The sequence below is a fragment of the Rattus norvegicus genome, chromosome 20, assembly GCF_036323735.1.
Source record: "Rattus norvegicus strain BN/NHsdMcwi chromosome 20, GRCr8, whole genome shotgun sequence".
In the NCBI taxonomy this organism is placed as follows: Eukaryota; Metazoa; Chordata; class Mammalia; order Rodentia; family Muridae; genus Rattus; species Rattus norvegicus.
In genome coordinates, this window is record NC_086038.1 from 45,545,982 (window position 1) to 45,570,896 (window position 24,915).

Below are 24,915 nucleotides of genomic sequence, written 5' to 3' on the forward strand. Positions count from 1 at the left end.
AAAAATATGACAAATCAAATATTCAGATAATTTCTGCCTTTCCCACGGTCGGTCAGTGTAATATATAGTGTACATCGAATATAGTATACATTAACCTTCTGAGAAACTTGAATCTAAAAATTTATATTCTATTATTTTAAAGATTACATGTATGTGTATGTATTTGCCTATGTGTAGGCATGTACATGGTACCTGTGGGAGCTGGAGACATTGGATCCCCCCCGAAGTCAAAATCGTAGGCAGTTGTGAGTCATCTGATAGTGAAATTGAGTCCTGTGCAAAAGCCATCTCTCCAGCTCCAGGAACCTTGTTTTTTTTTTTTTTTAATTAAAAAAACTTCTTTTTAAAACTTTCTTCTCTCACATATTACATCCTGATTGCAGTTCCCCTCCCTTCTCTCCCACCAGTCTCTCTCTCCTACCATCCCTCTCCTCCAGATCCACGACCTCCCTTAGAAAAGAACAGACCTCCCAGGGACATCAACCAAACTCTGCCTGATAAGCTACAGTAAGACCAGGCACATACCATCACTTCAAGGCCGGATGCGGCAACCCAGTGGGAGGAAGAGGGTCCCACAAGTAGGTGAAAGAGTCAGGGACAGATAGCCCCCACTCCCACCACAAGGATCCTCCGAAGCACACCGAGGTACTCAGCCATATATGCAGAGAACCCAAGTCAGACCCCTACAGGCTCCTCGATGTCTCCTGGTCATGGGGTGCTCTCACAACGGTGTCCTGGAGCCCTCTGGTTCCTCTGGCCCTTCCTCCCTCTCCTCTGCAGGGCGTCCCAAGCTCAGCCTAACGCTGGGCTGTGGGACTGTGCATCTGATTCCATCACTTGCTGGTTGAAGTCTCTCTGGTCTCTTTGTTGATGGTTCTGCCAAGCTCTGGTCCCAGAACACCCTGCAGGCAGGACAAACTGTAGGTCAAAGATTTTTTGTGGCTGGATTGGTGTCTCTGTTCCTCTGCTTGAGATCTTGCCTGGTTACAGGGGCTGGCCGAGAACCTTGTTTGTTAAAATGTAGCTCCTTTATGAGAAGTGTTCCTTCACACCACAGAAGCAGCGTTTCCATTGCGGTTTTCTGGTGAACCACAGCACACATAATTATGGTATCTAGAAAGCACCCCACCCGAATGCTACCTGAGCCTGCATTTTAATCCTAATTTGGAAACAGTGGTTATGCTAACTATATCCCAGGATATCCTTTTCTTTAACCATTACCTTTATTAAATGATAGTGCACCAACGTTAGGGCAAAACAGGTTAACTTTTGCATATTGCTTGAAAGTTCATTTATGTTACGGGTGACACCCTTTAATGGCAGTGCTACCTAATTATCAGGGCTGGTGAACCAAATGTTTTACATTACGCCAATTTTTAAGTGATTGGTACACAGTCAGTGTGAATAAAACCACGGAGTACAGGGAAGTCTCCGCCAGCGGGAGAAAAGTTTATCCACGCCTTTTAAAAGGTGGCAGAATCACAAGAACTCTGTACTTTTTAGTAGGAGAGAAGAAAGGAGAGTGGGTGCTGGAAGCTTCTAGAAGGTAGAGCAGTAACTCACAGCTTGAAATATATTCCCTTAAATAAAATTCTTCCCTCAAAGATAATGTCAACATGGTGAAAATTATTATTATTATTATTATTATTATTATTATTATTATTATTACTACGACTAAGACTACGACTACTGTTACTGTTTTTTTCACACCGACTGGGGCGGGACAAGTAGCTCAGTGGTTTGGTACTCACTGGCATGTAGAAGCCAACTGCTCAGTCTCTATCACTGGAAAAGCAGGGACAAATCAGGACGCCGGTTCACCCAGCAAAGACTGCACGTGCTAACAGTGAGGCCAGCAGTTCTAAGAGGCACCCCCAAAACCTTCGGACCTAACATCAGGTGCTAGATGCCCAGAGCAAGCCATGTGACGTGCTGGCTGTCCTGGCTGTCGAGCTAGAGTTAGAGGCTCCCAGGGCTGCCGCTGTAGTTTTGTTATTATTTTGTTATTGCTGTATTTTATCTGTAAAGATGTTTTTGCCTGTGGGTATTTCTTTTTTTTTGGGGGGGGTTCTTTTTTTCGGAGCTGGGGACCGAACCCAGGGCCTTGTGCTTCCTAGGTAAGCGCTCTACCACTGAGCTAAATCCCCAGCCCCCGCCTGTGGGTATTTCTGTGCACCTCGTGTGTGCCTGGTGTGCTGGGAGCCTAGAAGAGGGTGTCTGGTCCCCAGGCACTGGAGTCGCAGATGGCTGTAGGCTGCCACTCGGATGCTGGGAACCATAATCCAGGTCCGATGAAAGAGCGTCAAGTGGTCTAACACAGTGGGCCGCTTGACACCTACCTCCCAGATGAGCGGAGGGCGGAGATGGCAGGCGGTGGAAGTTCCTCACGAGCCACCAGCAGAGTGGGACACAGACAATGGGTTGGGGACACTGACAGGTTTTCAGAGATGTGCCAATCACCAAACAGAAACGGTAGACACTTTTTTACAGGATTGGGTTTGGAGACAGTCTATAAAACCTGGCTTGCTCTCGCCAAATGCATGTTTTGTTTTGAGGGTTCCTTTCAGCCTGCTCAGGGGAGTGTCACTCAGCCCCAAATCTTCCCCGACAGGCTCTCAGTCCTTCCGGGGTTTGGGGAGGACACATTCAAACCTTCCCCCCTAAATCCCACAAAGGCAGAAAGCTTTTGCAACCCATGAGTAGAGTTTACAAAATAAATGCAGAGAGGACATTTAAAACTCTGTTCTCAAACGTGCTGCTGGAATAAGGAAGTCTTAAGCGATTTTGATGATTTATTGTTCTCCCCGTGCACAACCGCCCTCAGGATTCCGACACTGCGAAGGAAGCGAAGGGAGCGGTAGCTTTGTTCGTCAAAGTTGCAGTAGGCTCAGTGTTTGCCTTTATCTATCTTTACACGGCCGAGCTGTATCCAACCATCATGAGGTAAGGGTTCTGCTCTTTCTACTGGATTCCCGTTACCTTTTTACCTGCGTGTCACTTTTTTAAATACAAACGTGGTCCTCCCACACGGGTGGTCCCCAGATCTCTTGAGATCTGGGAAAACTCCATGGTGGTGACAGTGTTGACTCCAGGCCACTGTGTGGAGCTCACTAGCAAGGACATCAAGGGGTTGATTAGAAGTAACACTGTTCCACTAGCACCACACCTCTGTGCGTGTGACACAAGGCTGTGTCTCTCATGTGTGTCTCTCCGTGTTCTGATGGTGGGTATCTGCTAGGGTGGGGTGGCTAAGCAGCAGACACTTAGTTTAGTAGGCACAGTCTCAGGTCAAAGCACTGGGACCCTGGAGGTCGCTCTTGGCTGATGGCTGGAACCTTATCACCGTGTGTTCACAAGACCTAAGCTGTGTGGACACTCCACTTGGCTCTCCACCTTCTTATGGGGAACCAGTTTTATTGAATTAGGACCCCTTATTTTAACATAAGCTCTCCTTTAATGACCCCATCTCCTAAGTCTAAGACATTGTAGGTAGGAGCATAGACTTCAACATCTGCATTTTGAGGAGACACAGTTTAACCCCTGACAAGAAGTCCCTGGCTCCCTGAGACTACCACATCAGGAATATCCCCAGGCTGTAAGAAACTCTGAAGCGTCTGATGGAAAATCTCAATCCTGGTCTCTACACTACACCCAAGGATGCTCCAGGAGGCCTCAGTGACTCAAAAGTCCAGGCCCTTCCAACCCTCTGAAAGCTCTTACCAACCTTTCCGACGAGAACACTGCATGAAGTACACAGGTCCTTTGGAAGCTCTGGTGATGTTCTGGAGTCTTCTCTAGGTCTGTGTCGATGCCAGAGAGCACCTCTGATTCCCACAGCCCCTACTGCAGCCCCTGGTGTCTGGACTGAGGCCAGAGACTGCACTCGTCTGCTGTCAGACCCAGTTTGGACTGGGGCTCCCCCCCACCCCAACTTTGTTTACAGAATGATCTTGAATTTTAAAGTTTAAATAGTGATTAGCATTACAAAAATACCGTGAAAGGCTCATGCCCCAGTTTTCCCTAGAAAGATCTACAATAGTTTCCTGTTGACAGCCCTCTCCTAAGTCATCCAGCTCTACCTTCTAGAAGCGTCCATACTACCCACTCAATCCAGTAGTTCCTCCTCTGACCCTCCCTCCCTCCCCCCTCTCTTCCTCCCTCCCTCCTTCCCCACCCCTTTCCCTATATAGGCAATTAAATCCAGAGTCTCACACGTACGAGGCAAGGACTAGTCCTGAGCAATATCCATAGCCCCCCGCCCCCCATTCATTTTTAATTTTGAGACAGAGTCTTGCTAAATTGCCCAAGCAGTCCTTGAACTGCTGTTCCTCTTGCCTCTCTGAGTGCTAGGATTACAGGCATGTACCATGATACCTGGGAGAGGCTTTTGTTTTCTAAGGAAAAGCAGTATTCTTAGTGAGGCTATTTCTTAGCCTATAAAAAAAAGCCATGTTGATCATAGCAAGGAAGAACCTGGCACTAAGCTTTGTGCAAAGGACTTGGCTAAGGGCTCACTTAGCTTCCTCAAACAACTACCCGCTGTCCCAGTGTTCTGAATGCAGATGTGGGCTTCTCTTCTTCCCTTCAGGTCACCCAGAGTATCTGTGTGTGTGTGTGTGTGTGTGTGTGTGTGTGTGTGTGTGTTGTGTGTGTGGTATGATGTGTGTGTGGTGTGATGTGTGTGTGGTGTGTGTATATTATGATGTGTGTGTGTGGTGTGGTGTGTGGTATGTATGTGCGTGTGGTGTGAGTGTGTGTGTATGTGTAGTGTGTGTATATGTGTGGTGTGTGTGTATGTGTAGTGTGTGTATATGTGTGGTGTGTGTGGTGTGAGTGCGTGTGTATGTGTAGTGTGTGTATATGTGTGGTGTGAGTGCGTGTGTATGTGTAGTGTGTGTATGTGTGTGTGGTATGGTGTGTGTGTGTGTGTGGTATGGTGTGTGTGTGTGTGGTATGTATATGTGTGGGGGAGTTAGTGTATGTGTATGTGTATATATGTGTGTGGTGGTGTGTGTGTGGTATGTTTGTGCTGTGTGTTTGTGTGGTGTGTATGTGTCTGGTGTGTATGTGTGTGGGGTGTGTGTGTGTGTGTGTGTGTGTGTGTGTGTGAATTTAATAAACATGCCTTCCTTACTCCTCAAAATGATTCTGTTGAGGTTGGTAATGGTCTCCAGTCTAAAGACTGTGGAGCTGGAACTCAAATGAGATTAAGTTCAAAGAACTCAGATCTCCACTTCAGGGTCCCTTTTTCCTTTCAGTGGAAATGTGCAAGATCACTCATGGAAACAAATCTGGGCACCAGCAAGGGGTGGGCTACTTTCCCAGAACTCTCAGATCACATCAGGACAGGTAGCCCTGGACAGTTAGCAGCTGACAGGATGGAATGCAGATCCTGTAAGGGGTTGTTGGGGATACCGTGTGGTGTGACACACACAGGGGGAGGCCATTTACTTGTTAACTCAGACTGGCACCCTGATGGCACTGTAGAGAAGAGGAGGCTCTGTAAAATGGGGCACGTGGTTTTCTGTGGCCTCTGGGTGCCTCTGAGCACTTGGGTGGATTCCTGCCCAGTCCAGGGTAGGGGAAAGGGAACTGTGGCCTCCCCTACTTCCAGATCTATTCATGGCATATGTATCTGTTGAGAGAATGTATATTATATGCAAAGGATGGCTACCCAACCAAACCATGTTGATTTACCATTATGTATATGATGGTATTTTAAGACCATTTTTTAATTTATTTATTTGGTTGGTTTGCAGCCCCAGGTACATGTCCTCAAAAGTAAGCCAGCCATACAGGAAAGAAGGAAGGAAGGAAATGGCAGGGTGCAGGGAGGAAGGGAGGAAAAGGAGAAAGAAGGGATAGAAGAGTATCTAATACATGTGAATATTTGATACCAGGCATCTTTAACAGATTCTGTAGACTTCCTGTCCATCTTAAGATCTGCTTATGTGTGAATTCTTTCTCAGAAGAGCATCAAGCTTTAATAGCTGAGTTACTCACAAATGTGTATGACCTGGGAAAGATAAAGTACCATTGACTTTTTGTTGGTGGTGGTCTTTTAAGACAAGAGTTTCACACTGTAGCCTGGGGTGGGCTTGAACTTGTAGCAGTCCTCCTGCCTCAGCTCCCTCACCAAATGCTGGGATTACAAACGTGAACAGCCATGCCCAGAAGTACCCATGACTCAAAGGATGCCCATTAAAAGCTGTCTTGGTTGGGCTGGTGATGGGACTCAGGGACGGAGTATCTGTTCAAAGCTTGCCTTCAGTCTCGTGCTTCCTCTAGCAAGGTGCCATCTCCCTGATTCCATACCTACCTTCCCAAACAGTGCCACAGCGGGAGATCAAGTGTTCAAACACACGAGCCTATAGTAGATATCTCCTAATGAAGTCACAACATTCCTCCCTTGATCCCAGAAAGCTCATAGCCATCTCATGATGCAACATGTGTGTAGTCCAATTTGAAGGCCGCTTCAGCAGCCTCATCACTGTTTAAAAGCCAGACACACCACAGCAAGGACCCTGCTGCATAGTACCAATTTCTGCATTAACTTCATTTCTGTTGCTATGACAAAAATCTCCAGACAAAGTACATTTTAAGATAGAAAGGATTTCTTTTGGTTTATGATTTGTGGGGTGGGGTGCAGCCCATCTTGGTGGGGAAGGCTTGGAACAGGGAGCATGAAACTGGTGTTTTCTATTACGCTAGCAGTCCCCAAGAGAGAGAAAAAGGAAGTGGGGCCAGGCTATGAAACCTACCCCAGTGACATGTTTCCTCCAGGGAGGCTCCACATCTTTAGGGCTCCATAACCTTCACAAACAGTGCTACTAGCTGAGGACCAAGTGTTAAAAGACATGAGCCTATAGGGGACATCTCATGTTCAAACCACAGCTCCCAGCATGCCTGAGAACCTGGGTTTGACATGTGGTACTGAACAGAACTCACATCACGTAAACCTGACAATTTCGAGGAGAAAGACCAAATCCATGATTGTCCAGATAAAGCAAGCTTCATTTAATAGTGGCCAGGAAGATGACAGTGGCCAGGTCCACTGGGATTCCCAGAGGGTGGCACTGAGTTAGTCAGCCAGGTGCTCATAAAGGTGAACCCACAAGGCTATGGTATTTCCCCTCCGTCATTCAATGGGGCCAAGCTTACATCCTGACATATTTCCTGCCTATGTTACATTTGCCTACATGTGATCACGAATTCCGTGCCACTGGGGCCAGCAAACTTGTTTACTGAAGCGAAGGCTTGTGAATAGCAGCCCCCCCTCCCCCGGCAACAATGTTCCAGACATTATCCGTCCTGAAGCAAGAGGGGCTGATGTGTTAACGTTAGCCCCTACCTTCCTCCCTTGAGTTGTATCTTGAGTCAAGTCCTTGACTCTGTGGTGGGTTCCTGCACATTAGAACTGCAGGTTATAACCCCAGGGAATCCAGCACCTGTACACGTGTGGCACGTGTATGCACACTCACACACACGCAATCCAAAACAAAAAGTTAAAATAAGTCTTAAAGATATTGCTTGACATTAATAGAAAAACCCAGAGACAAATATTTTGTTCTCCCAAATTTCCCATACCCTACCCTAAACAAATCTGCCGGATCCTTGGTGTTATGCTGGATCCATAAACACACGCGCCTCATTGAAATAGCAGATGGAGGTTAGCCTCCGCCTTCCTTATGTGCATGCTCACACACACGGCTGTTTCACACACTGAAGGTAGGAGCCGTTGGCGGTTTTTGGAGACACCTGGCTTACTTGAGGGTGAGTCTGAACCCCCCTCCCCCTGCACCCTTTGCTCTGCTGGTTCCCTGAGGTTGTCACCTGTGTATTAACTCTCCTGGTGTTTTCAGGTGCTTGGCTGTAGGGAGCAGCAACATGGTGTCCCACGTGGCAAGCATGGTCATCCCACTCTCCCAGCATTTCTCCAAAGTCTGGATCTTCCTGCCACAGGTTCTTATCGATTCCTAAACACCGGGGTAGCAGACAGGCAACACAGCCAATGTTGCCACTTCTCTCCTCTCCTCTCCTCTCCTCTCCTCTCCTCTCCTCTCCTCTCCTCTCCTCTCCCCTCCCCTCCCCTCCCCTCCCCTCCCCTCCCCTCCTCTCCCCCCCCCTCTCTCTCAGAGACCACTATAGTCACTATACAGTGGAGGTCTGTAGAAACAGGCTAGCTCACCAGAGGGTAGGTAGGGAGGCGGGGGGGGGGGTGGTTTTATTTACTCCACCCTTAACCAGGAACCCCCAGCACTCCCGCAGGAGAGCTCTCCCCCATGTCACCTCTGGGGCTTCTGTCCCACCTCCTAGCTCTTCTCTTGCCTCTGCACTCCAGTATCGGGTCTTGCTGCTCTGGGAAAAGTTTGGAGGTTGCCTGCTCCCTCAAAGAGTCTGGCGCCCTGAGAGGCTTTCCATGGGTGAGCCTTCCTTCCCTCTGAGTTCTCGTGGTCCTGGCGATGTGAGCTGTTGGCTTGGGTTTGGAAAGTGGAGCAAGCTGTGCTCAGAACAGCATGGAAGGACCGAGAGGCTGGGAGGGTAGGTGGGTCACCATTATACCCAGGTCTACCTGGCTTTTCCAATCAGGAGGAATCTGGTACACAACACTTCCCTTCTGGGGACTCGAGCTCCTCAGCACAGCGGCCTTCTTCCTCCAAACCTTCCCTGTGGAGTTGCTCCTTTATGCTTCTTGGTCTCTCTCAGTGCCTGTTCCTCTTCTGACTGCTGCTTTCTTCAAGATTTCAATGTGCCCCTCCTTCACCTCTTTCAACTTTCAGGTGTGTCTTACAACTAGGCTCCTGGCTGTTCACTCTGGACATCTTTGGAGCTGGTCAGTCAGTGATTTGGAGACCATCTTCTTCTTGCCTCCCACTTTTAGCCAAGCCAGTGACCTCAAGTACAACATGTGGACATGGCTTCTTATCCATCCCATGGCTCTTTCCTACTTCAGCTCACATCTATTATCACAGCTCTCGTTGTCCTGAAGAACTGCCTTCTTATTGCTTGAATACTAATAGATTTGTGTGTGCAGGTGCCCTGTGTGTGTGTGTGTGTGTGTGTGTGTGTGTGCGTGCATGTATGTGTGTGCAGAGGCCAGAGGCCAACCTCAGGCATTCCTCAGGAGCCACCGGTTTTTGAGGTAGGATTGCTTATTGACCTAGGGAATGCCAAGTACTCTAGGGTGGATGGACAACCTGTCCCCAGCAATCTACCCATCTCTGTCTCCACAAAACTAGGATGGCAAACATTCCCTACCATTAGCCTTTTTTGTGTGGGTTCTGAGGAGCAAATTGATGTCTTCATGCTGTGTAAATAACATTTTATTAAATGAGCTTTCTCTTCAACCCCATACCGATATATTTCTGCGAAATATACTAACATAACCCCAGGAAAAACCAAAGGGCTGAGTCCCACCAATATCATCTTGTATATGTAAGTGGAAAGCAAATTACCCTTTGGGAATCAATGGCCCAAAGGAGTAACTCCCACATCCCAGGAACAAATGCTCAGTAAAATCTGCTTCTTTGGAATACCAGCGCCCAGCTTCTTTCATCAGCTGATTCTAGGTTGAGCGATATTTTTGGTCAGTGTGACTTGCTTTTCTCCCACTCTGGACACATTGGCAAGTGCTCTTGGTTGGTGACTGTAGCTTTAACTTTTTCAAAGCCTACTTTTAATGATGGTTTTTAAATGCTTTAACCTCTCTTCTAGTACACCACCCACCAGAGGTAGTGGGAAAGAAAGGATATGGGGGGGAATGGGCCTGTTTAGAAATGGTTCTTTGGAGCAAATCCTATTCGTGTTGTCAACGGCAGCTCGATCCACTCGAAAATGCTTCCAGATACACCAGCAGTCCAGTTTGGTAGAGTTGGGATAGGAAACATGAATCAGCAGTAGTGACAGGACAGCAGGGACAGCCAGGCCTCAGCTGAATTGGCACGAGTCAGCAGGAGGGACAAGGAGGAATGCCAGAAGTTCTCAGCTGTGCCTCTCTCATGAAACAAAGACTCAGGACCAAGGAGAATTAGCTATGCAAGCAAGCTAACTGTCACGGTCACTGCCCATTGAGCCCTAGGTATGCTCCCTCCAAACATCTATGTCCTCCACGGGTCTTGCCTCAGCACATGAGTCTGTCTCTGCCAATTGACGGAATCTGCTGAAGCAACAAGAAGCCACAGCACACCACCAGACGTTTTTGGGGCATTTCTCTCTGACAAATGGGGCTCAACTACACAGTGTAAGGCAGACCATCACATGTGTGTCGTTAGCAAAGAATCTTATCGCGTGTCCTTTTACGTGATTACCTTAGCGAAACATCTTCTCTCCTGTGTCTGCTTCATTGAAAGTTCCTTCGTGAGTCTGCCTTAGCCTTTTACCTGTGTCTGCTTCAGCAAAATGTTCCTTAATGTGTCTGCTTTAGCAAAACATCCTTTCACCTGTGTCTGCTTCAGGAAAACACTCCTTCATGTGTTTGCCCAAGCAAAACACCATCCAACACAACTGACTTTCCAAAGGACCCTTAAGTTTCCGCTTCAGGGGACTATCCTGAATTCATCAAAGGAGAGTGGTGGCCACAATCAAGGAGAGGCGTTATCTCCAAGCTCCAAGCTGTTACTCGAGGTGAAAAGTGAACATGCCAGGGTGCAAAGTAAACCATGGGGATGATTGGACGAATCAAGTGCAGTTGGTCATCCTTGTGAATAACAACCGCCTAGTGCCTCGGTTGGCCCAAACTGATGTGGTGCAGAGAACGCTACAGCAGACACCCGGCTCTTGATGTTCCAAGTATTTGAAACCATTGATAGCTTGCCAGGACAGACTGGAACAAAGTTAGCTATGCAAATTTAACTTGGGAGAACTTGTTTACAGAAAAAGAAAGAAGATGTGTGTGTGTGTGCAGAGGTAGGTAAAAAAGCAGGAATGAAAGGAAAGGCCTTTATCTCAAGACTTCCAGGCATTGAGGAAGGGAGAAGAGCTAACACTGACAGCCAGAGATATGAGAGTGGGCTGCTAACCCAGGCAAGGGTCAGAGAGACTTCCCACAGGGAGGGACCTCTTGTCTGTATACAGAGTCCGGGAAGAGTGAGTCAGGTAGACCAGGGGGAGCAGACTTCATGCACAGGGACCAAAAAAGCAGAGGTTCAGAGGGAAAACGGACACTGGATACAGGCACTGTGGCTACTAACTGGAGGATGACAAACAGCCCAGAAGATTGTCTCCTGTGATAATGTTCAAACTACAGGTGGGAAGGTCATATCGACAAGCCCTGGTGGCCCTTGGTGGCCTGTTGGTTGTCTGAGGTCAGAAAAAGTCACTGTGAGGACTGGAGAGATCCCGGGAAGAGGAGCAGATGTGGAAAAAAGACCTGCCAATATGATGTGTATGGGATGTTCACAAGATGGTCAGGATGAGACCCCAAGGTGGGTGTTCCTGCATGGAAAGAGCTCAGAGATGCAGATCCAGGAGACTGATGAGCAGGGAGGGACCCAGGAGCAAAGTTGTTAAGGTGCAGTGGGAAGGGGGAATGAGGTGGAGAATGAGGAGGAGTGGGTGACTAAACACAGGGCACATCACAGGACACAGTGGGGGAAACAGCAATTAGGGGAGAGCAGGACAGGAATTTGTCTCCCTTGTGCCCGGGGAGAGCAACTTTGGGGTAGGGGGCTGTCAAGCTATAGAGGGCAGACACAGGAATGCTGGGAAAGGGGATGGACACGAGGGCACCTAAGGACAAGATGGGCAAGGAAACTTCGACGCAAGTCCTCCTTGATAGCGTATCACAGCAGGAGTGGCAAGACCTGGAGAGCACATTCGACTGGGGACCGTAATGACAGCTAGTGTGCACTGACTGTTCCTCATCAGCCAGGCACCGTTCTCAGCCCCAGCTACACCACCACCTCAGGAGCCCCTGTAGGCAGGTATTGAATACCTTTCGTGCGTGGACCATGAGTGTATCTAATGTGGTTGGATGTGTGGAGGCCAGAGATTGGTACCAGGGTCTGTCCTCAACTATTCTCCACACTTGGTTTGTGCGTGTTGTGTGCATATGGGTATGAGCACCACAGCTTGCGTGCAGAGGTCAAAGGACAGCACTGTGGCGCCTTTGTGTGCATTCCATCTTTCTGTGCATTCCATCATCTCTGTGTGCATTCCATCTCTGTGTGCATTCCATCATCTCTGTGTGCATTCCATCTCTGTGTGCATTCCATCTCTGTGTGCATTCCATCATCTCTGTGTGCATTCCATCATCTCTGTGTGCATTCCATCATATCTGTGTGCACTCCATCTCTGTGTGCATCCCATCTCTGTGTGCATTCCATCTTTGTGTGCATTCCATCATCTTTGTGTGCACTCCATCATTTTGTGTGCATTCCATCTCTGTGTGCATTCCATCATCTCTGTGTGCATTCCATCATCTTTGTGTGCATTCCATCATCTTTGTGTGCATTCCATCATCTTGGTGTGCATTCCATCATCTCTGTGTGCACTCCATCATCTTTGTGTGCACTCCATCATCTCTGTGTGCATTCCATCATCTTTGTGTGCATTCCATCATCTTTGTGTGCATTCCATCTTTGTGTGCATTCCATCATCTTTGTGTGCACTCCATCCTTTTGTGTGCATTCCATCTCTGTGTGCATTCCATCATCTTTGTGTGCATTCCATCATCTCTGTGTGCATTCCATCTCTGTGTGCATTCCATCTCTGTGTGCATTCCATCAACTCTGTGTGCATTCCATCATCTTTGTGTGCATTCCATCATCTCTGTGTGCATTCCATCATCTTTGTGTGCATTCCATCATCTTTGTGTGCATTCCATTATCTCTGTGTGCATTCCATCATTTTGTGTGCACTCCATCATCTCTGTGTGCATTCCATCATCTTTGTGTGCATTCCATCATCTTTGTGTGCATTGCATCTTTGTGTACATTCCATCATCTTTGTGTGCACTCCATCGTTTTGTGTGCATTCCATCTCTGTGTGCATTCCATCATCTTTGTGTGCATTCTATCATCTCAGTGTGCATTCCATCATCTTTGTGTGCATTCCATCATCTTTGTGTGCATTCCATCTTGTGTACATTCCATCATCTTTGTGTGCACTCCATCCTTTTGTGTGCATTCCATCTCTGTGTGCATTCCATCATCTTTGTGTGCATTCCATCATCTCTGTGTGCATTCCATCATCTCTGTGTGCATTCCATCATCTCTGTGTGCATTCCATCTCTGTGTGCATTCCATCGTTTTGTGTGCATTCCATCATCTTTGTGTGCATTCCATCTCTGTGTGCATTCCATCATCTTTGTGTGCATTCCATCATCTTTGTGTGCATTCCATATTTGTGTGCATTACATTATCTTTGTGTGCATTCCATCATTTTGTGTGCATTCCATCTCTGTGTGCATTCCATCATCTTTGTGTGCATTCCATCATCTCTGTATGCATTCCATCATCTCTGTGTGCATTCCATCATCTTTGTGTGCATTCCGTTGTGTGTGCATTCCATCATCTCTGTGTGCATTCCATCATCTCTGTGTGCATTCCGTCGTGTGTGCATTCCATCATCTCTGTGTGCATTCCATCATCTCTGTGTGCATTCCATCTCTGTGTGCATTCCATCGTTTTGTGTGCATTCCATCCTCTTTGTGTGCATTCCATCTCTGTGTGCATTCCATCATCTTTGTGTGCATTCCATCATCTTTGTGTGCATTCCATATTTGTGTGCATTACATTATCTTTGTGTGCATTCCATCATTTTGTGTGCATTCCATCTCTGTGTGCATTCCATCATCTTTGTGTGCATTCCATCATCTCTGTGTGCATTCCATCATCTCTGTGTGCATTCCATCATCTTTGTGTGCATTCCGTCGTGTGTGCATTCCATCATCTCTGTGTGCATTCCATCATCTCTGTGTGCATTCCGTCGTGTGTGCATTCCATCATCTCTGTGTGCATTCCATCATCTCTGTGTGCATTCCATCTCTGTGTGCATTCCATCGTTTTGTGTGCCTTCCATCATCTCTGTGTTCATTCCATTTTTGTGTGCATTCCATTATCTTTGTGTGCGTTCCATTATCTTTGTGTGCATACCATCTTCTCTGTGTGCATTCCATCATCTCTGTGTGCATTCCATCATCTCTGTGTGCATTCCATCATCTTTGTGTGCATTCCATCATCTTTGTGTGCATTCCATCTCTGTGTGCATTCCATCATCTTTGTGTGCATTCCATCATCTTTGTGTGCATTCCATATTTGTGTGCATTACATTATCTTTGTGTGCATTCCATCATTTTGTGTGCATTCCATCTCTGTGTGCATTCCATCATCTTTGTGTGCATTCCATCATCTCTGTGTGCATTCCATCATCTTTGTGTGCATTCCGTCGTGTGTGCATTCCATCATCTCTGTGTGCATTCCATCATCTCTGTGTGCATTCCATCTCTGTGTGCATTCCATCATCTTTGTGTGCATTCCATCATCTCTGTGTGCATTCCATCATCTTTGTGTGCATTCCGTCGTGTGTGCATTCCATTATCTCTGTGTGCATTCCATCATCTCTGTGTGCATTCCGTCGTGTGTGCATTCCATCATCTCTGTGTGCATTCCATCATCTCTGTGTGCATTACATCTCTGTGTGCATTCCATCGTTTTGTGTGCATTCCATCATCTCTGTGTGCATTCCATCTCTGTGTGCTTTCCATCTCTATGTGCATTCCATCATCTCTGTGTGCATTCCGTCGTGTGTGCATTCCATCATCTCTGTGTGCATTCCATCATCTCTGTGTGCATTCCATCTCTGTGTGCATTCCATCGTTTTGTGTGCCTTCCATCATCTCTGTGTTCATTCCATTTTTGTGTGCATTCCATCATTTTGTGTGCATTCCATCTCTGTGTGCATTGATTCCATCATCTCTGTGTGCATTCCATCATCTTTGTGTGCATTCCATCGTGTGTGCATTCCATCATCTCTGTGTGCATTCCTTCATCTCTGTGTGCATTCCGTCATCTCTGTGTGCATTCCGTCATCTTTGTGTGCATTCCATCTTTGTGTGCATTCCATCATCTCTGTGTGCATTCCAATTCTGTGTGCATTTCATCATCTTTGTGTGCACTCCATCATCTTTGTGTGCATTCCATCATTTTGTGTGCATTCCATCTCTGTGTGCATTCCATCATCTTTGTGTGCATTCCATCATCTCTGTGTGCATTCCATCATCTTTGTGTGCATTCCATCGTGTGTGCATTCCATCATCTTTGTGTGCACTCCATCATTTTGTGTGCATTCCATCATCTCTGTGTACATTCCATCATGTTTGTGTGCATTCCATCGTGTGTGCATTCCATCATCCTTGTGTGCATTCCGTCATTTCTGTGTGCATTCCGTCATCTTTGTGTGCATTCCATCATCTCTGTGTGCATTCCATCTTTGTGTTCATTCCATCATCTTTGTGTGCATTCCATCTTTGTGTGCATTCCATCATCTTTGTGTGCATTCCATCATCTTTGTGTGCATTCCATTATCTCTGTGTGCATTCCATCTTTGTGTGCATTCCATCATCTTTGTGTGCACTCCATCATTTTGTGTGCATTCCATCACTGTGTGCATTCCATCTCTGTGTGCATTCCATCATCTCTGTGTGCATTACATCTCTGTGTGCATTCCAACTCTGTGTGCATTCCATCATCTTTGTGTGCATTCCATCATCTTTGTGTGCGTTCCATCGTTTTGTGTGCATTCCATCTCTGTGTGCATTCCATCATCTCTGTGTGCATTCCATCATCTTTGTGTGCGTTCCATCTCTGTGTGCATTCCATCATCTCTGTGTGCATTCCATCATCTTTGTGTGCATTCCATCATCTCTGTGTGCATTCCATCATCTCTGTGTGCATTCCATCATCTTTGTGTGAGTTCCATTATCTTTGTGTGTATTCCATCATCTTTGTGTGCATTCCATCTCTGTGTGCATTCCATCTCTGTGTGCATTCCATCATGTTTGTGTGTGTTCCATCATCTTTGTGAGCGTTCCATCATCTTTGTGTGCATTCCATCATCTTTGTGTGCATTCCATCATCTGTGTGCATTCCATCATCTCTTTGTGCATGCCATCATCTCTGTTAGCATTCCATCATCTTTGTGTGCATTCCATCTTTGTGTGCATTCCATCATCTTTGTGTGCACTCCATCATTTTGTGTGCATTCCATCATCTCTGTGTGCATTCCATCTTTGTGTGCATTCCATCTTTGTGTGCATTCCATCATTTTGTGTGCATTCCATCTCTGTGTGCATTCCATCTCTGTGTGCATTCCATCATCTTTGTGTGCATTCCATCATCTCTGTGTACATTCCATCATCTCTGTGTGCATTCCATCATCTCTGTGTGCATTCCATCGTCTTTGTGTGCGTTCCATTATCTTTGTGTGCATTCCATCATCTCTGTGTGCACTCCATCATTTTGTGTGCATTCCATCATCTCAGTGTTCATTCCATCTTTGTGTGCATTCCATCATTTTTGTGTGCATTCCATCATCTCTGTGTGCATGCCATCATCTCTGTGTGCATTCCATCTCTGTGTGCATTACATCATCTTTGTGTGCATTCCATCATCTTTGTGTGCATTCCATCTTTGTGTGCATTCCATCATCTTTGTGTGCACTCCATCATTTTGTGTGCATTCCACATCTCTGTGTGCATTCCATCTTTGTGTGCATTCCATCATCTTTGTGTGCATTCCATCATCTTTGTGTGCATTCCATCATCTTTGTGTGCGTTCCATCGTTTTGTGTGCATTCCATCTCTGTGTGCATTCCATCATCTCTTTGTGCATTCCATCATCGTTGTGTGCGTTCCATCTCTGTGTGCATTCCATCATCTCTGTGTGCATTCCATCATTTTTGTGTGCATTCCATCATCTCTGTGTGCATTCCGTCATCTCTGTGTGCATTCCATCATCTTTGTGTGCGTTCCATTATCTTTGTGTGTATTCCATCATCTTTGTGTGCATTCCATCTCTGTGTGCATTTCATCTCTGTGTGCATTCCATCATCTTTGTGTGTGTTCCATCATCTTTGTGTGCGTTCCATCATCTTTGTGTGCATTCCATCATCTTTGTGTGCATTCCATCATCTTTGTGTGCATTCCATCATCTCTGTGTGCATGCCATCATCTCTGTGTGCATTCCATCATCTTTGTGTGCATTCCATCTTTGTGTGCATTCCATCATCTTTGTGTGCACTCCATCATTTTGTGTGCATTCCATCATCTCTGTGTGCATTCCATCTTTGTGTGCATTCCATCTTTTTGTGCATTCCATCATTTTGTGTGCATTCCATCTCTGTGTGCATTCCATCTCTGTGTGCATTCCATCATCTTTGTGTGCATTCCATCATCTCTGTGTGCATTCCATCATCTCTGTGTGCATTCCATCATCTCTGTGTGCATTCCATCATCTTTGTGTGCGTTCCATTATCTGTGTGTGCATTCCATCATCTCTGTGTGCACTCCATCATTTTGTGTGCATTCCATCATCTCTGTGTTCATTCCATCTTTGTGTGCATTCCATCATCTTTGTGTGCATTCCATCATATCTGTGTGCATGCCATCATCTCAGTGTGCATTCCATCTCTGTGTGCATTCCATCATCTTTGTGTGCATTCCATCATCTTTGTGTGAATTCCATCTTTGTGTGCATTCCATCATCTTTGTGTGCACTCCATCATTTTGTGTGCATTCCACATCCCTGTGTGCATTCCATCTTTGTGTGCATTCCATCATCTTTGTGTGCATTACATCATTTTGTGTGCATTCCATCTCTGTGTGCATTCCATCTCTGTGTGCATTCCATCATCTTTGTGTGCATTCCATCATCTCTGTGTGCATTCCATCATCTTTGTGTGCGTTCCATCTCTGTGTGCATTCCATCATCTCTGTGTGCATTCCATCATCTTTGTGTGCATTCCATCATCTCTGTGTGCATTCCGTCATCTCTGTGTGCATTCCATCATCTTTGTGTGTGTTCCATTATCTTTGTGTGCATTCCATCATCTTTGTGTGCATTCCATCTCTGTGTGCTTTCCATCTCTGTGTGCATTCCATCCTCTTTGTGTGTGTTCCATCATCTTTGTGTGCGTTCCATCATCTTTGTGTGCATGCCATCATCTCTGTGTGCATTCCATCTCTGTGTGCATTCCATCATCTTTGTGTGCATTCCATCATCTTTGTGTGCATTCCAACATCTTTGTGTGCATTCCATCATCTCTGTGTGCATTCCATCTCTGTGTGCTTTCCATCTCTGTGTGCATTCCATCATCTCTGTGTGCATTCCATCATCTTTGTGTGCGTTCCATTATCTTTGTGTTCATTCCATCATCTCTGTGTGCATTCCATCATCTCTGTGTGCATTCCATCTTTGTGTTCATTCCATCATCTTTGTGTGCATTCCATCTTTGTGTGCATTCCATCATCTTTGTGTGCATTCCATCATCTCTGTGTGCATTCCGTCATCTTTGTGTGCATTCCGTCGTGTGTGCATTCCATCATCTCTGTGTGCATTCCATCATCTCTGTGTGCATTCCGTCGTGTGTGCATTCCATCATCTCTGTGTGCATTCCGTCATCTCTGTGTGCATTCCGTCATCTTTGTGTGCATTCCATCTTTGTGTGCATTCCATCATCTCTGTGTGCATTCCAATTCTGTGTGCATTTCATCATCTTTGTGTGCACTCCATCATCTTTGTGTGCATTCCATCATTTTGTGTGCATTCCATCTCTGTGTGCATTCCATCATCTTTGTGTGCATTCCATCATCTCTGTGTGCATTCCATCATCTTTGTGTGCATTCCATCGTGTGTGCATTCCATCATCTTTGTGTGCACTCCATCATTTTGTGTGCATTCCATCATCTCTGTGTGCATTCCATCATCTTTGTGTGCATTCCATCGTGTGTGCATTCCATCATCCTTGTGTGCATTCCGTCATCTCTGTGTGCATTCCGTCATCTTTGTGTGCATTCCATCATCTCTGTGTGCATTCCATCTTTGTGTTCATTCCATCATCTTTGTGTGCATTCCATCTTTGTGTGCATTCCATCATCTTTGTGTGCATTCCATCTTTGTGTGCATTCCATCATCTCTGTGTGCATTCCATCTTTGTGTGCATTCCATCATCTTTGTGTGCACTCCATCATTTTGTGTGTATTCCATCTCTGTGTGCATTCCATCTCTGTGTGCATTCCATCATCTCTGTGTGCATTACATCTCTGTGTGCATTCCAACTCTGTGTGCATTCCATCATCTTTGTGTGCATTCCATCATCTTTGTGTGCGTTCCATCGTTTTGTGTGCATTCCATCTCTGTGTGCATTCCATCATCTCTGTGTGCATTCCATCATCTTTGTGTGCGTTCCATCTCTGTGTGCATTCCATCATCTGTGTGTGCATTCCATCATCTTTGTGTGCATTCCATCATCTCTGTGTGCATTCCATCATCTCTGTGTGCATTCCATCATCTTTGTGTGAGTTCCATTATCTTTGTGTGTATTCCATCATCTTTGTGTGCATTCCATCTCTGTGTGCATTCCATCTCTGTGTGCATTCCATCATGTTTGTGTGTGTTCCATCATCTTGGTGAGCGTTCCATCATCTTTGTGTGCATTCCATCATCTTTGTGTGCACTCCATCATCTTTGTGTGATTCCATCATCTCTGTGTGCATGCCATCATCTCTGTGTGCATTCCATCATCTTTGTGTGCATTCCATCTTTGTGTGCATTCCATCATCTTTGTGTGCACTCCATCATTTTGTGTGCATTCCATCATCTCTGTGTGCATTCCATCTTTGTGTGCATTCCATCTTTGTGTGCATTCCATCATCTCTGTGTGCATTCCATCATCTCTGTGTGCATTCCATCATCTTTGTGTGAGTTCCATTATCTTTGTGTGTATTCCATCATCTTTGTGTGCATTCCATCTCTGTGTGGATTTTATCTCTGTGTGCATTCCATCATGTTTGTGTGTTTCCATCATCTTTGTGAGCGTTCCATCATCTTTGTGTGCATTCCATCATCTTTGTGTGCATTCCATCATCTCTGTGTGCATTCCATCATCTCTTTGTGCATGCCATCATCTCTGTTAGCATTCCATCATCTTTGTGTGCATTCCATCTTTGTGTGCATTCCATCATCTTTGTGTGCACTCCATCATTTTGTGTGCATTCCATCATCTCTGTGTGCATTCCATCTTTGTGTGCATTCCATCTTTGTGTGCATTCCATCATTTTGTGTGCATTCCATCTCTGTGTGCATTCCATCTCTGTGTGCATTCCATCATCTTTGTGTGCATTCCATCATCTCTGTGTACATTCCATCATCTCTGTGTGCATTTCATCATCTCTGTGTGCATTTCATCATCTTTGTGTGCGTTCCTTTATCTTTGTGTGCATTCCATCATCTCTGTGTGCACTCCATCATTTTGTGTGCATTCCATCATCTCTGTGTTCATTCCATCTTTGTGTGCATTCCATCATTTTTGTGTGCATTCCATCATCTCTGTGTGCATGCCATCATCTCTGTGTGCATGCCATCATCTCTGTGTGCATTCCATCTCTGTGTGCATTCCATCATCTTTGTGTGCATTCCATCATCTTTGTGTGCATTCCATCTTTGTGTGCATTCCATCATCTTTGTGTGCACTCCATCATTTTGTGTGCATTCCACATCTCTGTGTGCATTCTATCTTTGTGTGCATTCCATCATCTTTGTGTGCATTCCATCAACTTTGTGTGCATTCCATCATCTTTGTGTGCGTTCCATCGTTTTGTGTGCATTCCATCTCTGTGTGCATTCCATCATCTCTGTGTGCATTCCATCATCTTTGTGTGCGTTCCATCTCTGTGTGCATTCCATCATCTCTGTGTGCATTCCATCATTTTTGTGTGCATTCCATCATCTCTGTGTGCATTCCGTCATCTCTGTGTGCATTCCATCATCTTTGTGTGCGTTCCATTATCTTTGTGTGTATTCCATCATCTTTGTGTGCATTCCATCTCTGTGTGCATTCCATCTCTGTGTGCATTCCATCATCTTTGTGTGTGTTCCATCATCTTTGTGTGCGTTCCATCATCTTTGTGTGCATTCCATCATCTTTGTGTGCATTCCATCATCTTTGTGCATTCCATCATCTCTGTGTGCATGCCATCATCTCTGTGTGCATTCCATCATCATTGTGTGCATTCCATCTTTGTGTGCATTCCATCATCTTTGTGTGCACTCCATCATTTTGTGTGCATTCCATCATCTCTGTGTGCATTCCATCTTTGTGTGCATTCCATCTTTTTGTGCATTCCATCATTTTGTGTGCATTCCATCTCTGTGTGCATTCCATCTCTGTGTGCATTCCATCATCTTTGTGTGCATTCCATCATCTCTGTGTGCATTCCATCATCTCTGTGTGCATTCCATCATCTCTGTGTGCATTCCATCATCTTTGTGTGCGTTCCATTATCTGTGTGTGCATTCCATCATCTCTGTGTGCACTCCATCATTTTGTGTGCATTCCATCATCTCTGTGTTCATTCCATCTTTGTGTGCATTCCATCATCTTTGTGTGCATTCCATCATATCTGTGTGCATGCCATCATCTCAGTGTGCATTCCATCTCTGTGTGCATTCCATCATCTTTGTGTGCATTCCATCATCTTTGTGTGCATTCCATCTTTGTGTGCATTCCATCATCTTTGTGTGCACTCCATCATTTTGTGTGCATTCCACATCCCTGTGTGCATTCCATCTTTGTGTGCATTCCATCATCTTTGTGTGCATTACATCATTTTGTGTGCATTCCATCTCTGTGTGCATTCCATCTCTGTGTGCATTCCATCATCTTTGTGTGCATTCCATCATGTCTGTGTGCATTCCATCATCTTTGTGTGCGTTCCATCTCTGTGTGCATTCCATCATCTCTGTGTGCATTCCATCATCTTTGTGTGCATTCCATCATCTCTGTGTGCATTCCGTCATCTCTGTGTGCATTCCATCATCTTTGTGTGTGTTCCATTATCTTTGTGTGCATTCCATCATCTTTGTGTGCATTCCATCTCTGTGTGCATTCCATCTCTGTGTGCATTCCATCCTCTTTGTGTGTGTTCCATCATCTTTGTGTGCGTTCCATCATCTTTGTGTGCATGCCATCATCTCTGTGTGCATTCCATCTCTGTGTGCATTCCATCATCTTTGTGTGCATTCCATCATCTTTGTGTGCATTCCAACATCTTTGTGTCCATTCCATCATCTCTGTGTGCATTCCATCTCTGTGTGCTTTCCATCTCTGTGTGCATTCCATCATCTCTGTGTGCATTCCATCATCTTTGTGTGCGTTCCATTATCTTTGTGTTCATTCCATCATCTCTGTGTGCATTCCATCATCTCTGTGTGCATTCCATCTTTGTGTTCATTCCATCATCTTTGTGTGCATTCCATCTTTGTGTGCATTCCATCATCTTTGTGTGCATTCCATCATCTCTGTGTGCATTCCGTCATCTTTGTGTGCATTCCGTCGTGTGTGCATTCCATCATCTCTGTGTGCATTCCATCATCTCTGTGTGCATTCCGTCGTGTGTGTATTCCATCATCTCTGTGTGCATTCCATCTCTGTGTGCATTCCGTCATCTTTGTGTGCATTCCATCTTTGTGTGCATTCCATCATCTCTGTGTGCATTCCAATTCTGTGTGCATTTCATCATCTTTGTGTGCACTCCATCATCTTTGTGTGCATGCCATCATTTTGTGTGCATTCCATCTCTGTGTGCATTCCATCATCTTTGTGTGCATTCCATCATCTCTGTGTGCATTCCATCATCTTTGTGTGCATTCCATCGTGTGTGCATTCCATCATCTTTGTGTGCACTCCATCATTTTGTGTGCATTCCCTCATCTCTGTGTGCATTCCATCATCTTTGTGTGCATTCCATCGTGTGTGCATTCCATCATCCTTGTGTGCATTCCGTCATCTCTGTGTGCATTCCGTCATCTTTGTGTGCATTCCATCATCTCTGTGTGCATTCCATCTTTGTGTTCATTCCATCATCTTTGTGTGCATTCCATCTTTGTGTGCATTCCATCATCTTTGTGTGCATTCCATCTTTGTGTGCATTCCATCATCTCTGTGTGCATTCCATCTTTGTGTGCATTCCATCATCTTTGTGTGCACTCCATCATTTTGTGTGCATTCCATCTCTGTGTGCATTCCATCTCTGTGTGCATTCCATCATCTCTGTGTGCATTACATCTCTGTGTGCATTCCAACTCTGTGTGCATTCCATCATCTTTGTGTGCATTCCATCATCTTTGTGTGCGTTCCATCGTTTTGTATGCATTCCATCTCTGTGTGCATTCCATCATCTCTGTGTGCATTCCATCATCTTTGTGTGCGTTCCATCTCTGTGTGCATTCCATCATCTCTGTGTGCATTCCATCATCTTTGTGTGCATTCCATCATCTCTGTGTGCATTCCATCATCTCTGTGTGCATTCCATCATCTTTGTGTGAGTTCCATTATCTTTGTGTGTATTCCATCATCTTTGTGTGCATTCCATCTCTGTGTGCATTCCATCTCTGTGTGCATTCCATCATGTTTGTGTGTGTTCAATCATCTTTGTGAGCGTTCCATCATCTTTGTTTGCATTCCATCATCTTTGTGTGCATTCCATCATCTTTGTGTGCATTCCATCATCTCTGTGTGCATGCCATCATCTCTGTGTGCATTCCATCATCTTTGTGTGCATTCCATCTTTGTGTGCATTCCATCATCTTTGTGTGCACTCCATCATTTTGTGTGCATTCCATCATCTCTGTGTGCATTCCATCTTTGTGTGCATTCCATCTTTGTGTGCATTCCATCATTTTGTGTGCATTCCATCTCTGTGTGCATTCCATCTCTGTGTGCATTCCATCATCTTTGTGTGCATTCCATCATCTCTGTGTACATTCCATCATCTCTGTGTGCATTCCATCATCTCTGTGTGCATTCCATCATCTTTGTGTGCGTTCCATTATCTTTGTGTGCATTCCATCATCTCTGTGTGCACTCCATCATTTGGTGTGCATTCCATCATCTCTGTGTTCATTCCATCTTTGTGTGCATTCCATCATCTTTGTGTGCATTCCATCATCTCTGTGTGCATTCCATCTCTGTGTGCATTCCATCATCTTTGTGTGCATTCCATCATCTTTGTGTGCATTCCATCTTTGTGTGCATTCCATCATCTTTGTGTGCACTCCATCATTTTGTGTGCATTCCATATCGCTGTGTGCATTCCATCTTTGTGTGCATTCCATCATCTTTGTGTGCATTCCATCATCTTTGTGTGCGTTCCATCGTTTTGTGTGCATTCCATCTCTGTGTGCATTCCATCATCTCTGTGTGCATTCCATCATCTTTGTGTGCGTTCCATCTCTGTGTGCATTCCATCATCTTTGTGTGCGTTCCATCGTTTTGTGTGCATTCCATCTCTGTGTGCATTCCATCATCTCTGTGTGCATTCCATCATCTTTGTGTGCGTTCCATCTCTGTGTGCATTCCATCATCTTTGTGTGTGTTCCATCATCTTTGTGTGCGTTCCATCATCTTTGTGTACGTTCCATCATCTTTGTGTGCATTCCATCATCTTTGTGTGCATTCCATCATCTCTGTGTGCATGCCATCATCTCTGTGTGCATTCCATCATCTTTGTGTGCATTCCATCTTTGTGTGCATTCCATCATCTTTGTGTGCACTCCATCATTTTGTGTGCATTCCATCATCTCTGTGTGCATTCCATCTTTGTGTGCATTCCATCTTTTTGTGCATTCCATCATTTTGTGTGCATTCCATCTCTGTGTGCATTCCATCTCTGTGTGCATTCCATCATCTTTGTGTGCATTC

General features: G+C 45.5%; 1 protein-coding gene across 2 annotated transcripts in view; it reads left to right on the forward strand.

Moving 5' to 3' along the window:
* The window catches only part of Slc22a16 (solute carrier family 22 member 16), a 120,401-nt gene that overhangs the window by 18,707 nt on the left and 76,779 nt on the right, over nucleotides 1–24,915 (forward strand). For both annotated transcript variants that reach the window (XM_039099170.2, XM_063279637.1), the window contains 2 exons: nucleotides 2,825–2,943; nucleotides 7,863–7,962. In XM_039099170.2, coding sequence (XP_038955098.1) covers nucleotides 2,825–2,943; nucleotides 7,863–7,962 — 219 coding nt within the window. The remainder of the gene's footprint in view (nucleotides 1–2,824; nucleotides 2,944–7,862; nucleotides 7,963–24,915) is intronic.